The 16597-nt window shown below is 45.1% G+C and overlaps 1 protein-coding gene across 1 annotated transcript in view; it reads left to right on the top strand.

The window, feature by feature from the left end:
• SORCS3 (sortilin related VPS10 domain containing receptor 3) overlaps positions 1 to 16597 on the top strand; it is a 561026-nt gene that overhangs the window by 246297 nt on the left and 298132 nt on the right. The window contains exon 3 of the mRNA XM_069459773.1: positions 2530 to 2629. Within this exon, the coding sequence (XP_069315874.1) occupies positions 2530 to 2629 (100 nt within the window). The remainder of the gene's footprint in view (positions 1 to 2529; positions 2630 to 16597) is intronic.

Here is a 16597-nt window from a genome sequence, read left to right on the forward strand (position 1 = left end):
AACGACAGCGGAACCAAAACAACAGGATAAAGAATAAATTAGAAATAGGTACAAGGTTGTGTAAGAACAAGAAAGAAATTGTGATTACTATTCCCCAGGGAAAGTTGGAAGAAGGGTGATATTGGAGCTAGATGTTGAAGGTTGGAGAGAAATTTACCAGGTAGAAGAGACAGGGGACAGGTCGCTCAGGCAAAGGGAATGCTGTGTGCACAAGTGGAGGGCAGCGAAAGTGCAAGACGTGTTTAGGAAAGTTCAGTGAGGCTGGTGAGAAAGGAGCAGTGGAGGAAGTGGCTGGAACTGGGTCCAGAACGGGAGGTTGAAGCCAGATTTTACATTACTAGCGCTGCAGCTTGACAGTGGGCAGGCAATGTGTAACTAGTACCAGGGAGTGAGGGGGATAGATCAGGGTGGTTGAAATATAACCTGGTAACAGCATCGAGGATTGGTGCGTGGGGGGAAAGCATTGGAAGAAGAGCATCCGTGTGGGGGGCCCATTGCAAACACGATGATGTATGAACCACAGCGTTGGCATGAGGATGGGAAGATACCAGGCATCTGAGTTAATTCGGAGACAGAATCATTAAGACTTGGAGACTGAGCTCGGTTCCAGAGATAAAGGCAAAGAGAAAGATTAGGAGAGTCCTAGAGCTTCTATGCCTGGGGTAGACAAGAGACAGAGGATCAGAAGTCAGATTTTTGGGGGACTGATTATTAAAGTCAGCATAACTGATGACCACGAGGAGCCAGTAGCCCAGGGAGGGGTTTGAAATACTGATGTTTGCTTATCCAGTAAACCTGCTGAGTGTGCATAATGTGTAAGGCCTTGTTCTGTATGTTTTGGGGAGAAAAGAATGAATGCTTTTTTATTTTTATTTATTTATTTTTTTAACACTGTAGTGTACCTGCAGCCTCATAGGAGGTTTCCCATGTGTTATATTTTTGTGTCCTCATAAAAGCCTTGTGAGATTAAATTATCCCCATTTTTCAGGTAAGAGACCTGAAGCTCCAGCTGGGAAAGTAACTTGCACGTGGTCACACAGCCAGAGAGCCGCAGGTGCAGGAACGAAACAGATTTTGCTGTGCCCTGAGTTCATGTTGTTTCCTCTTACCATAGTGTTCTGCAAAGTTCCTTGTCCTTGAGGAGCTTAGATTGTGGTTAGGAAAACAGAACACAAAGAAATTAGTGATGGCACTATCAAAGAGTTAGAAAAGGGGCATGCACAGTGTGCCTTGGGTGTCCAAGGGTGGGGAAAGTTGTTCTGGTGAAGAGGAGAGATGAGTGGTGGTGACGATGATGGTGAAGGCTAGGGAGGCTTTGCCAGAGGAGGCGAGGGAGGGTATTCGTGCCAGGCCTGGGGACCAGGAATCTGCCAGCCTGGTTGGGGGTGGGGATGACTCTTCACATAGTTTTGCTACTAGGCTTCTGATGCTAAGCTGTGGGCCAGGGCAATACCAGATTAGCGTTAGAAGATGGATAAAGGCTCAAAGAAAAGGCAGGGGCTTGCGAGTATTATAGTACCAGGAAACCAAAGTCAAGGGGAGGCCCAGAGCCAGAGTCAGCACTGAGATTGAGGCAGAATGCAGGCACCATCAAGATCAGGGACCACAGAGAAAATAATTGACCTCTGAGCCCTTCTGAAGCTCGAGTAGGAGAAGCTTTGTGAGTCTAGCCCAGGAGGGTGATGATGGAAAGGGGAGGTGAGAACCCAATGGTACTGTCTGGAAAAGGCAGGGAGGAGGTATGTGTGGGGCAGGAGGCTGGGGTAGGTGGAAAGTGTGGCAGGGCAGTTGGCTACTTGAAGTCCCTGTGTGGCACCCTCTCTCCTTCCTCCACACGGAAGGGCACGATGGAAAGGGAGGTGCCAATGGCGTGGCCTGCCTTTGTTCTCTGAGCCTTTACTTCTGGTTTTGGCACAAGGTTAAACTGCCGGATATTAGGCCCAAAGCAAGGGCAGGGGGCCAGCGGGGTCATTGGAATGGTGAACAACTGGAAGCATTTCAGTGTCCCCGGCTTCTCCCCCTGGACACACTTACATAGTTGCCCCATGTATAGCATCAAACCCCTCTGCCTGGCGTGTTCTCATTAACCATTGGACCCCACAAGTTCTTTGGGCATTTCCTGCCCCTCTGAGGGTCCCCTTGCTTCAGGCTTAGTGCAGCAGGTGTAAAGTTGGTGGCACCCCAGTGACTCTGCCACAGCCCCGCACAGAGCCGGAGGGCTGGACAACCTGGGAGGCAGGTGGTCTCCCCAGCACCTCCTTTCATCTCGCTGCTTCACAAAGGGCAGAAAAGTAGGTCTCTAAGAAAGGCCGGGAGCAGAGGGGAGCACGGATAGTGAGCACATGCATTAGTCTAATTGCTCTTCTAAAGTTAATGGGGCTTTTTATCTCTAGAGAACACTTTTTAGCACTCATGTGATTTGGGAACAAAGGTGCAGGTCGGTCAGGGAGATAGGCTGGCTCCCCCTTAAACATAATCTCCGGTTGGTAAAACAATCTCTCCCTTTCTTTTCTTCCCTCTTATCTGCAGGTCAACGGATTATGGCACCACCTATGAAAAGCTGAATGACAAAGTGGGCTTGAAGACTGTCCTCAGTTACCTCTATGTCAATCCCACCAACAAAAGGAAGGTAAGAGACAGGTCAGGAGGTCTCGAGCACTCGTGCTGGGTGGCAAGGCTGCTTAGGGCTGGGCGTTAAGAAAAAATCCCGCCAGCCATGGAATCATTTCTGTAGGCCTGGTTTCTATGCCAGGAACTTCCCTGACCCTGTTTGTCATTTTAATAAATGCCCTGAAGGTAATAATACTAGCAACAGCGGCAGCAGCACCAGCAGTAAAGCTATCTAACTGTGTAAGTGGTTCCTCTGTCTTACCTCATTTAGTCTCACTGTCAATCTATGGGGCAGAAGTTATTATGGTACCCATTTTACAGATGAAGAAACTGAAGGTCAGAGAGATTAAGTGACTTTCTAGCCTGAATCAGACAGTGATAATAACATCTAGAATTTGAGCATGGGTTTGCATGACTTCAGAGTTGAGTCTTTCCACAGCCGCCCTCTCGCCGGTCTGTTTTCCAAGAGCCCCTTATTCCCAGGGAGTCCATTTCTGCCAAGGGAAGGAAAGGCAGCTCCTAAATTCCAATGCTTTAACTTGTCTTGAGCTGCTTCTGAGGCAGAGGAGGGCAGACCTGGGTCCCCTGCCCCCATCCCATTTCTCTGTTTTCCTCTTGACTTAGCAGCCAGGTTGGATTCGTACAAGGTCAGACACTGGTCATGGAAACCTACTGGGAGGAGGAGGCCTGGATTCCATGGAACAATGCATGGTTTTAGAAAATAAATATTGCAATGTATTGTCTTTGGGGAGATCTTTCCCCAGCTAGGAAAGCACTGCTGTTTAGAAACTCAGGCAGGCCTGGTTCAAACACACACTAAAATGAACACAGAATTGGTCATTTTAATATTTCTAAAAGGCTAAAACAATGGCACCACCCAGCTCTCCTATTGCAATCTAATTTGCATTCCCAATGGTTTTGCAAACACTTCTTTCATTGAGGTAAGCTCGGGAATGAGCTCCAAACTATTGTGTGGACGTCCCCAGTCTCTGATTCCAATATAGTAGAGTCCAAGCTGTGGCTGAGAATGATGACTGTTTGTGTTGCTCAAAGTGGAGCAGCTTTGGCCCAAACCCTTAGCATAACGTACATTCCCACCATTTCTCCTCGCTTTCACCTGCAGTACCCCTAAGTTCCCCCAGCAAGGGAGGAAGCAGCATCGTTGGCTCCTGGCTCTGAGTGGGTGATTGACAGCCACAAGACCTAGCCAGCTGCAGAGGTTCCCAGACCCCTAGACTGTGCCCGTCAGCCAAGCCTCAAAGCCCTGATGATCAGGATGGCTATTTAGGTGCCTGTTACTGGTTTTAGCCAGGTAGTTGCTCTTTTCTTTGTACCAAAGGGTAGTCATTTTTGCATTTTTCAGTATTGTTATTTGAATTATTGAATGTTAGAGCTGGATGGGACCACAAATTTCATCTATACAAGTGGTTATTAACACATTTTTTTCAAATTTAGTTTTAAACTCACATATAAAATTGTATACATTTATCATGTACAACATGTTTTGAAGTACATATACATTGTGGAATGCCTAAATCTAGCTAATTAACAAATGCATTACCTCACATAGTTACCATTTTTATGGTGAGAATGTTTACCCACTCTCTTAACGTTTTTCAAGAATACATTCTATCATCATTAACTATAGTCACCATGCTATACAAAAGATGTCTTGAGCTTATTCCTCCTGTATAACCGTAATTATGTATTTTTGACCAATATCTTTTCAACCTCCCCTCCTTGCAAACCCCAGCCCCTGCTAACCACGACTCTACTCTCTAATTCTATGAGATCAACTTTTTTAGATTCCACATATGAGTGAGTTCATGTGGTATTTGTCTTTCTATGCCTGGCTTATTTCATGTAACATAATGTCTTCCATGTTCATCCATATTGTCACAAATGACAGGATTTACTTATTATTTATGGCTGAATAGTATTCCATTGTGTATATATACCACATTGTCTTTATTTTTTCATCCACTGATAGACTCAGGTTGATTCCATACCCTGGCTGTTGTGAATAATGCTACAGTAAATATGGGAATGCAGATATCTGTTTGATATACTGATTTCAATTCATTTGGAAATATATGCCCAGTAGTGGAATTACTGGCTCATATGGTAATTCTATTTTTAATTTCTTGAGGAGCCTCCATACTGTTTTCCATAATGGCTGTACTAATTTACATTCCCACCAACAGTGTGCTTTACAGTTTTTGAACTGCAACTCTTTTGCACGTGTGATTAAAGTTCTACACCTCCTCTCTAGAAACATGTCTATGCTACAAAAATTTTCATACATTTTGAAGGGTTTGTGAACACCCCGGATCCCACCCATGTATCCAAGATGTCCATGGACTCTCAGTTAGGAATCATTTATCTATACCAACAGCCTCATTTTACAGATGAGAAAACTGAAGCCAAAAAAGCGCACATAGCCAGGCAGAAAAAGGAGTCAGGATTAGAACCCAGGACTCTTGATTCTCGGTCCATATTTCTTTGCATCAGCTTATGCTGTGCACCATTTCCTCATATACAGTCATAGCCTAGGTGTTCAAAATTGCTTCCTGATTTTGAATTAAGGCTTAGTGCTGTGCCTGTGATGAACAAAAGATAAAAGTTGACTGAATTAAGTTAGTGACAATGTATACTAATTCTTCCTCTGCCTGTCTCCCTTCTTGAGAAGGAAGCTGAGGCCACAGAGGACAGCTGCCCCACCCAGGTTACTCACCTGGTTAGTGTCAGCATTGGCAGTTGGTCTCGTAACTCGCAGGTTAATGCTTCTCTCATCCCACATGATGGCCTTGGGGTCAGTGGAATCACAGTGGGTGTGTGTGCTGTGGGAGAACTGAGTGTTGGGCGCATGGAAGATGCCCTGCTTCACTGATCTCTGGCCTATACCTGGACCACAACAGAATTAATCATATTTTCATATAGATGATATATCAATATCCACTGTCTTTGTAAGGATTTTCCCTAAGGGATGGATTTTTGTATGAAGGGTTGTACATTTTGGTATTCGTCTATAATGTTGGAAACTGTTATAATAATTCCTCTCTTGGTCTTTTGCTGTTTTTCTCTACTCCTGACTGTTTGAACTCTATGTAACACAACTTGGAAGTTCTTAGCAGCGAGGTAGACAAAGAGTGGGTTAAGGCAGGTGCTGTGGGTTGGAAGGAACGTGGAGCTGGGACTTTGGAGATCACTGGTACAGAAGTGCCACCTCCCTTTATCCCTCCCAGAGGTGGTGGCCAGGCCGTGGGCTCTTCAGGGCAACATCTCACAGGAATTACTGCCCAGTGAACAGAAGTTAGGCCTGTTTTGTTTGTCTTCTCTGAGAAACATCACCAAAGTACGGTTAACTCCTACCTAAGAGGTGCTGCCACCCAGAAAGTTAAAAGCACAATTTTCTTCACTCAGATTAGGGAAGGACAAATATCAGGCTAATGGCATAGATTTATTTTTTTGAAAATAGCAATAGAAATTAATGTTCTCAAGAAGCCCAAGTGATCCTGAAGTGCTTTCAGAATTATCTCAGGAAAGATGAAATTGGATTCTGTTTCATTTTATTAAGTGGTATGGATTGTATCCTGAGACTCTAGATGTTGGCAATGCACACATATTCTACACAATGACTTTCTCTTAACGAGAATATTCAGTTTTGTTGAAGTCCCCCTTCTCCAGCCACTTAGGCAAAATGACACTTTGATATAAATGAAAATACTCATTTCTTTATTAGTCTAGAGTTCTGGGTCATTATGACCTTGTAATGCAACTTGTTTTTAGTTTTCTTTTTAAATATGTCTTGAGGTTTAAACCTGTGGTCGTCTGGATTCTCATCTCAGCTTGCGTCATGCAAGATTCTTTTAATTCTCTCAGTACTTCAATTATCTGTAGCTCCCCGTGTTCATTGGCCAGCTATTGGTTGCAGTCTCCAGCAGATTTTTGAGTTCATCTTGGTAGAAGCACTTGCTTTCCGCCTAATGAGTTATTTATTTAACAGATGGCTGCTGCTTTCCTCGGAGGCTATGAATACATCAGATGAGATCTGTTGCCTCTGGCAAAACAGTAAATTGAGCTTGTATTTATTAATATATAGTTTCTCCCAAAGCTAATTGTTGATTTTTTGAACACTTTTTTGACAACGTAAAATCTCCAAATATAGCTAGTTAATAAGCCATGAAGTTGAAAGCAGAGGTGTTAACCTGTGTATAGTTTCCTTCTCCCAGTAATAATATGAGTTAGCATTAACTGAGCACCTACTATATGCTAAGCTCCCTTTTAGTAGCTTTGTCTATGTGATTTCTAATCCTCACAGCCACTTTAGAAAGCAGGTGAGATGAGAAAATAGACTGTAACCCTAAGCCCAAGGCTGTATTACTGTAAATGGTGGATCTTTAATAAGCCTTCTCAATGGATTTGTTTTGGGGACAAATTAGTCAGGATACATTCAGAAATTCTGGGCTTCCTTAAGGAAGCTGGGATTTGGACCAGCAGTATTTTCTTTCACATAGGCTGTGAGGAGGGTGTCAGCATTTTATCTACAGGGTGTTATAATTCCAGATCTAAATGAGAGTCTTGACATGAAATGCTTGAAACTGCTCCAGCTGAGGTTGTCCTAGACCATCGTCCTGTGGTGTGGTGGTATTAGTATTATCTTAACGACCAAGACTTGCCCTGACTGTACATAATGTGAATTCTGCATCAGTGGCTATTTGGGCTACGTGCCTTTCTCAGACCATTGGCCAATTAGCTCATCACCTGGGTTTGAATCCACCTTCCTTAAGGGAGCCCAGCATTGCTGAATTAACCAAGCCTGGAACTTGGAAGATGAAGAATGTGTTAGTTCTGGCGGCAGGAGTGTGTAGGGTTTGCCTCCCAGTGGAGGAGGGGCTCTGCAGCGGTGGGGCCTAATGAACCCCAGCTCACAGCTTCCCCTTCCCTTTATGGGAGATAAACATCCCTGGGTCCCCAGAACTCATTACTGGCAGTTGATTCTTGTCCTGAGGCCCATGCAGAATGGCAAGGGCCAAGGTCAAGTCTGCATTTACCAGAGCTGTGCTTTGCACAAACAGGCTGAATGTTCTGCGCCTCAGCAGAGCGGGGCTTAACTCCCATGAGCCTGTTTGAGAATGACTCTTTGAGTGGACAGGGAAATGCAGGCATGTAGTGGTCTAATTGCTCTGGCTCAAAAGTGACTGCATGGGCAGCTTTGGAGGCAGCATATTGGAAATGGCAGAGAGCGTCCACGGGTCTGACTGCCGGGGAATGTGACCAAATTACTGCAGAAATGAGGACCGTGTGTGTGTTTGGGGGCGGGGGTGGGGAGGTGGGACTGTAAGGTCTGACATCAGTATGGGATCATGACTTCTTTTTACTGAGCTCCTAATACGGTCTAGGCGCTGGGGTAAGTTTATTACTACACCTTATTCTAAGTTTTATTATTCATCTCCTCAGCCTGGTAGTTTTATCCCCGTTTGACAAGTGAGGAAACTGAGGCTGAAGCAGGTGGGCTACTTGATTTTAGTAAACTAGCTAATAAAAGAGGATCCACGGTCCCCATTCACCTCTTGCTGACCACAGGGTTGGCTGCCACTGCCACAGGTAGAGAGACCAGGTGAGCTGCAGTCATTACGCTAGTAGTAGTAACCCTGTTGCCTGGGGTTTTCTGCTCATTAGTGTTAGAGGATTAGTAGTTTCTTGGAGGAGGAGGGGAGTGTTAGATCCTCCATTCCTAATTGATTTACCAGTGAGCAGGATAATTACTTCCAGGCTACCCTGCAGAAATACAGTGGGAATTACCAGTCAGATTTCTCCGATGAGCAAGCAGCCTCTGTCAAGCTGTGAAAGAGGCCTGTGTGTGGTCGGGTGTTGGTTGTGCCTGTGTCATTCTTTTGGTACAGCAGCGTAACCCTGAGTCATCTCTAACACCCTGGAAAACCTTTAAACAAAACACAGCACCGAATTTTAAATTATTGGATTGCTGCTTGTCCTGACCTGTGTCTCCCAAAATTGTTGGAGGGTCAGGGAAAGTGAGCAGGAGAGTAGTACGCTTTCAATTCACAAATGTGAAAGTCTCTTACACTGCAGTAAAGCAAAATACGGTGCAAAGATAATTTTACACTGCTGAGCAATCTGTTAAATGTCTAGCTCTGAGCAAAGTATTTTTTTGGAGGGAGAAGTTTCCTGCTTTCAGAAATGTGCAGTCTACCCGGGCAGACAAGATGCACAAAAGAAAATAACTGCGTACTCAGACCTGAGTTTTAAATTCAAATGCACGCAGGGACCAGAACGTAATGCCAGTGAGGATGTGGGCCAGGTGGGGACTTTGAGAGCCCCTCTGTAAAGGGGTTTCCACCACTAGGTTCCAGATGACTGTTGGCATGTGAAAATGAGGGCCCCGTGTAGCCAGGTACTGTTAACATCCTTGTTATTTATTTATTTTTTTATTTTCTTAAGAGATTTTTCTATATAGATTTTTTATATGAAGATTCTGTGCCTTTAAATGTTTTAGATAGGCTAGGATGTGGAATTTAGGGTTTAGGGGCTAGCAGGCTGTACCAAATCTTTTTTGATTCCTAAGTACAGTGCTTCTCAGAGGGTTTTGTGGTGCTATGTGATGATCCATAGGCTTTGTGGCTCAATGGATAGCCTGTTGGGTAGTCCTTAGAAAGTGTAATTCTTACAGTTTTTGGTTCCGTGGCCACAGGTTTGCTGGCCAAGCCCCCCTCCTCAGGCCAGCTCTTTTGAAGTTGCCATCTCTTGGTCAGAAGGTGGGTCACTGCAACACACTGGCTCTGCTGGTAGAACTCAGAGCAGCAGCATCCTTGATGACACAGTTGAGGGGTTCCATCAGCATGAACAGTGTGACTTCACACTGCACAGCTCTGCTCTTGTAGACCAGGGAGCTAGAGATGCTGCCTGGATCATTCTGGAAACCCAGGATAGAAGATACCACTTATCTCAAGAAAAGACAGGAGCCCAGCTCTTCTGTACCACAAACTCTCTTTCATGGCCATTGACTTAGTGTAGCCTCAACCTGACATCTCACCTTTGTGGGCCTCTTCTCACCCCCATCAGAAAATGTACATAATAAGCTCTCTGCTATAGAGCAAGGAAGAGAAGCTCCTCTTAGTGTCAGTATCTGTTTCTGTCCACAAAAGTAACAAGTGTGTATGGTAATAATAACAATGATAATAATAAGCAGCAGCAGCTAATATTTTTGAGAATTTACTTTGTGCCAAAAATTATTCTAAATGCTTTATATGAATTAATTCATTTAATACTTCACCAACAACCCCATAATGATCGGCACTGTCATTATGCAATTTACAGATGATGAAAGTTTGGCATCAGGATGCTAGCAATTTGCTGAAAATTGTTGCTGATGGTCACTTACCTTGGTCTAATGTGCTCATTTAACTCACTTCCAATCATATTTAATTCTTAGATGCACTGCATGTTGGAGCTTAAAGGGCTCTCAGAGACTGTCTATTCAGGCCCTCATTTAAGAGAGGAGGCTTCTCAGGGACTTGTCTGAGATCGTGAAGACATTTGCAGCAGACCTTGGGCTAGAACTGTCCACTGACTCCTAATCTAGTGTTCTCTTCCAAGCTCACAAGGCTGTTGACAACTGGAGAATTCACATCTGATAGAGAATCCCAGCCGGGTACAGGAACGAGCACAGGTATGGAATGGTAGGAAAATGGTATTCCTCACCTGTCCTGCTGAATGTTGGCAGTGGCCCTGGTGTTCAAAGGGACATCCACAGCTTCTCAGTTCCCAGTCTCAAAGCCCAAAGGATGTTTCAGCTGGAATACCATTTCCAGTGAACCTCTGTCGGAAACCAAGGACTGGAATCTAAACTGCCTCTTGCATGTTGGAGGCACAGAATGGTTGAGCAGTGTGACCAAAGCCAGATGGCTTGGGAAAGAAACAAGAGGCTGGGCTCCGGGGGGTGGAGGTGGGGAGAGAGCTATCTGCAAAAAGAATCACCACCCCCCCTTCCTGAGTCAGCACCTTCAAGCGTTACCATTCCCCAAACGGTGCGCAATGAAGGCGGTACATGGGCAACGTATATAACCTGCAATTCTGTATCCCCCATAACAATAAGATGAAATAAAAAAAAAAAAAAGATGTTTTTAAAAAAATGATAAAAAAAAAAAAAGAATCAGAATTTCTGGTTTAGGGCTTTCTCTTAACTAGCCCTAGGGGATTGGGGAAGTCATTTGGATTCTCTGATCCTCAGCTTTTTAATATGTAAAATGGGGATGAAAGATCATTCACCTGTCCCCTCCTTTTAGAAACATAACTAGGATAAAATGAGAGATGTAATTTTGCTTGAAAGAAATAAGCTACAGAAGAAGGGAGATGATTGTTACTGCTGGGCTGGAGCTGCCATCGCCATCACAGCCTGGAACCTGGGCTCCAGCCACCCAGCTCTGCCTCTAGTGCTCACCTAGTAGCCGCTGCTCCCCTGATGAGCTGCCAGCTTGCAGGCTTCCTTGGAGAGGATGCCCTCAGAACCCGCGTCTGTCTAGAGCCTGTGTCCTGCCTCATCCAGGAGGCTTCCTGCCACCCTCTCTTTCCCATCTTTTTCCCTGTCTCTTAAAACCAAACCTGCTGGCAGCCTGAGCGAGATGGATTGCTCTGCTGGTGGAGAAAGACATGGTCCCCCTCACATTAATTCACAACCGCCTCGTTTTTCTTGCCTCATAAATTAACATAGTAACCAAGAGGCTAGAGCAGTGTTTCCAGAGCTGTGTTTAGGGGGATAATGTGTGAAACGAAGGAGTGAAAAAAGGAAAAGAACAGAGCATGGACCAAACCTGCCTCATTCGATGATTCTAAGTTCAAACCTTTTTTTCTTCTTGGTGTGTCTAGAAGGAGAACCAGAAAACACCTCCCCCATCCCCAGAAAGAGAACAGCAGGGGCTAAGAAGTCATAAGAAGGGGAGGAGGGGTGTCACTGAGGGGAAAGACGCTGGTTTAGGTTCCATCTGCCTCTGCAAGGGTGACCCAGCCATGGCGCGGCCGTGAAGTATGCTTCAGTTCAAACGAATCACTTAAAGGAAAAGGAATCTAGAGGAATTCTTGGAAATTCACTCTTTAGTCACAAAGTCCCTTTCTCAGCAAATATATGTATGTGGTTCTCTGTATAAATTACTGCAGTGTGCTCTAGCCAGGGATTTATTTAAAGGCTCATTAAAATGATTACTAGATTTTTCTTTTGCATTTTATTTGAAAATGGGAAGAATATAAACCTATAGCCTGGCTTTTCTCCAAAGTGCCCTTTAGGGTTTGCATGGAGTATATCACTTTTTTTTTAAATAAGGAGACAATTTGTAGTTAGATTATCCAGGCATTTTAAAGGAATAATAAAGCCACTTACACTGCACTTCTTAGAGGCCTAAATTTTCCCAATTTTTTTTTAAATTTGAGTTTTATTGTTGAGGTTTTGTGTGTCTCTCTGTGTGTACGTGAGCATATATGTGTGCATAGATTTTCCATAAAGAGCACTATGAGATTTTCAGAGTTAAAAATACAGAAAAAAAAAATCTGTTCCTCTCCTGTGTGAATCCTGATTTGGGCTGAACCAGGGGTTTAAGGAGGCTTGTGTGCCTGGATGGTTGTGGGAGATGCTGGTTTTGTTTTGCTGCCTGGCTCATTTGACTGTCATAGCTGCTCAGCGAAGCCTCTGAGAAGGATTCCATTTGGGTTGGATGTCAGCCAAGGCACAGATTAATGGTTGAGGCAGATCCAGTAACAGGAGCAGGAAAACCAAGGACCCAACCCAAAGAAGAGGCCATTGAACCGCAGCTTGAGAGAGTCAGGCTGGGGAAGAGAACATAACATGACGGCTTCAGTGGGGACTTCTGAACCGGGCCTGGATGGCCAGTGGAGATGGTGGAGATTTCATACTTTGAAGGCCTTTGAAAACAAAAAAGTGTATCCTAGTCAGAAAGAATGAATGTGGCACCAAGCTTGAAGAAAGATGTCCTTTTGTGGCACAAAGCTGGTGAAAGGTAGAGGCAAAAATCAGGCAGACTTTGGAAGAAAGCTTGGGCTTTGGAGAAGGAGGGAGGAAAAAAATGGCAATCTGATAGGGGAATGAGGGTATGTGGCATTTAGTGGGCATGTTGGGTTTCGAGGCTGCAAGCTGCGAGAGAGAAAGGGTAGGAATACCTATTGCAGACCCCTGAAAGCCCAGGGGTGGAGTTAGGACTCCTTGCAGAGGACACAGGAGCCAGAACAGGCTCCTGAGCAGTGGCCTGGTGGCCTGAGACCTGTGTCTAAGGAAGGCTGATGAGCAGCCTCTCAGAGGTGCCTGAGTTCAGCTCCCCACTCCGTCCTCTCCTCTGCCCTTCCCTCGCCAGACCTTCTGGGTGTGTTTTCTGAGCATCACAGGCAAAAGCAATTTTAGCAAAGAGCTTTGGAAGGCAGGGTGATGTGTTCTTCCTAATGTTCCGACACACAGTCATAGAGCAAATGGATCTCACTGCCCCTGAGGTAGAGATATCTGTAACAAAAACAACCACCACCACCAGCGAAAGAAATGACTCTATATTTTTCCTTCCTCGGTGAGCTCAACCAAGCAGAGAGATTGCTCCTGGCATGGCTGCCTCGCCCCCAGTTCCTCCCCCCATTACCAGCCCAAGGTCAGAATGACAGACGTCAGTGCTCAGCACACGCTGCTGGCGAGCCTGTCTGGGTAATGAGGGGCGAGTGTCCCAGGATCCTCCGATCTGCCAAATGCCTCAGGGGCGGGGCTGGAGCCAGCACATCTATGTCCCCACACGTTGGGTTCTGAGCTGGTGACACAGACTGAGACACTGGCCTCAGTGACAAATGGAAGCCTGGGTCAATGCCGGCAGCCCTGTGTTGAAGGCCTCCTGAGAGCAGATGCAGACAGTCAGCCCTGTCATCCCACAGCATGAGTCTGACTCTGAGAAAAGGCTCGGGCTGTCTTGTGATGACCAACAGAGGAAAGAAATGAACCAGAGCGGATGAGGTGTGAGAAACGCTCGTGATTATCTCCTTGGTGGGGCTGCCAGGAATGGGAAAGCGGTGGTTGCTTTAGAACTTATGAGCCATTTCTGGTTCCCCGCTGGGGGCTAGCAAGGTGGTATGATGTGGAGGAAAGGGCTCCACAGTGCAGCCCACACCTCACTTGCTGTGCGACCTTAGATGCATTATTTAATTTCTCTAAGCCTTAGTTTTTTAATCTGTACATGGGACTCATTGTAGTAATTTCTTTAAACCAAACAGCTTTAATAATTAATTAGTATAGACAGTGTCTGGCACAGAATAGGTATGACTTTCTTTCCCCCAGTTAAATGAACCTCTCTTTGACTCAGTGATACCTCCCACTTCCTAGGCACCCCATATCGATGTAGCTGACTGTTCTGGGAGAAAGAATCCATCCACCCTCAAACCAGCATTAGGCAAAGTCTTTTCAATTTCCAAAATAAAAGAATTTGCCCCCTTCGAGCATCCTTTGTATTTCACTCTCTATCTACCCATCTGCCTACATGCTACCTCACTGATGGTTTATATTCCACTTAATGAAGTATAGATTTAATATAATGCTTGCCCCAGCCCTAGACAGTATGTGCAAATCAAGTTTTCATCCATCATCTCCCAAGCCCCACGAGGCAGGTAAAGCTGGTGGAACAAAGATTCATATACAGGTATGCCTGCTCCGTATCCCTACACATCCCCTCCAGCCTCGTACTCCCAGGACATACCACCTCCGTCTGCGCGGGGCCACATCCTTATTCATTGTTCCCTCTTGGTGAGTACAGATTGACAGCACACATTCCTGGATCTCCTTGCTGGGTGGGGGGCACTGTGTCAGGCCCAAGAATCATGAAGACATTTAAGGCCTGGACCTCATACTGGCAGATGTATTTAAGTGGAATATTTATTTGGGAGTGAAAGCTGGGACAGAGTTGGTGGCCCAAGACCTTAGAGACTGCAGTTACAGCAGCAGCTACCAACCAGACATCAGGACCGGGGTCTGGTTCCAGTGCGGGCATTAGAAAGAGCAATAATTGCAGAGAGAAGAGTGGACAGGGCAAGATGGCAGAGTGAGACTCTCCAGTGATTGTCTTTCTGCAGAAGCATCAATTTACACAGCTATCCACTTAATAAAATACCTTCACAAGTACCAAGGAATCCAGGTGAGAGATCACAGAAATAAGAAGCAATGCATTAAAGAAGGTAAAAGAGAGTTTTACATTATCTGCACCATCCCTCCCCCAAACCCAGGCAGCACAGGGTAGAGAGAGATACCATCCACTTAGGGAAAGAGAGGGAAGTGAGCACAGGACTTTACCTTGGACCCCAAATCAGACCTCCCAAAATAAAACCCAACACTGGACAGGACCCCACAGTCCCAGACTCTAGGCTGGTACCCACAGACTGAGCCTCTAGACCCAGCAGTCACAGGCTTCTGGCCTGTGAACTGGACCTGGTCTCTGTTTTGCACCACTGCTAGGCCAACTGCAGTAGCCCCAGGATCTAGACTGCCCTCAGTGGCTCTAGGCTTCAGGCCCATGCCAGCACTGAGCTGGCCCCCAAGGCCCTAAGCCCTAGACAGCCCGCAGTGGCAGGCCAGCCCCAGTGGGCCTGAGCTTCAGGCTGGCCCCCCAGGGACACAGGCTTCAGGCCCACGGCAGCAGACTCATTCAGCAGGTCTACCCAAGTGGATCTAGTCTGCAGGCTCACCAACCCAAGGGCTCTAGCAGCAAGTCCACTCATGGACCACACCAGACAGCCTGCCCAGAATCTCTGGATGGTCTGACTGTTGAAGGGATTTCCCAGACAAAGCTAGTCTGTGAAGACTGGAATAAGTACCTACTTTTTCAAATGCACAGACGCTAACACATGGCCATAAGGATCAAGAACAAACAGGAAAACATGACATCACCAAAGGGAGAAAATCAAATGTCAGTGACTGACCCTAAAGAAATGAAGATGTATGAACCACCTGACAAAGAATTAAAATTAGCTGTTTTATGGAAGCTCAGCAAACTTCCAGAAAATAAAGAGAAATAATTCAACAAAATAAAATAATAAATGATCAGAACAGAAATTTAATAGATTAAAACAATAAAAATCAAACAGAACAATAATTGCTGACATGTATTGTGCACTTTTCTCACATAAAAAAGCATATAAGATAAAGCACACTGTTATTATCTCCATTTTGGTAGAGAGAGAAAGAGAGAGAGAAACATACACTGAGGCAAAGAGGCTAAGCTCTCCCCGTTGGGGAGGTTTTGAACCTAGATGGCCAACTTACATGCTTTTAAAGCATATGCTTCAAAGTAATGATAAACATTAAATGAAAATTAACACTTTGTTATTGGCCTCTCCTGGATTAGATGGTCACCATGACTTTCTATAACCTTTCTTCACAGATCCATAAAAGGAGCATAGATACAGAAAGGGATGTGTTTCTTTCTAGTCCAATAATGCCATGGTCCCATACTGAGAAGTTATGAAAAATGTTTCCTACTGAGGGAAGAAGTCAGAGGAGTTGCTGAGTTTTCTTAAACACAGGACAAACAGTAGACTAGGGTAGATGGAGCAGTAAATAGCTTGTGGACAATGCCCTAGCATTCAGTAATTCACAAGAATAAGCAGCAGTGCCAAGCTCTGGCATTCTTATTTGGAAGTCCCCAGAGGGCTGGCTGGGATCCTAAGGGTCTCTTTTCACTTGGACAGGAAACCACTTTGTTGAGATCCTGGCTTTACCTCTTAGCAGCTGGTGGTTTAGGCACATTATTAATTATTTCTAAGCTTTTGTGTAATTGGAATGATATTTGTACCCACTTCATAGGCTAATAGGAAGATTAAATGAGAAATATTAATATTTGCAAATGTTTAGCCAAGAATCGACCCGTGGCACCCAGTTAGTAAATACTATTTATTTTTACTCTTGTCATCATTTTAATCTCAGGACACAGGGCCCAGTAAA

Source organism: Eulemur rufifrons, chromosome 28 (assembly GCF_041146395.1).
Source record: "Eulemur rufifrons isolate Redbay chromosome 28, OSU_ERuf_1, whole genome shotgun sequence".
In the NCBI taxonomy this organism is placed as follows: Eukaryota; Metazoa; Chordata; class Mammalia; order Primates; family Lemuridae; genus Eulemur; species Eulemur rufifrons.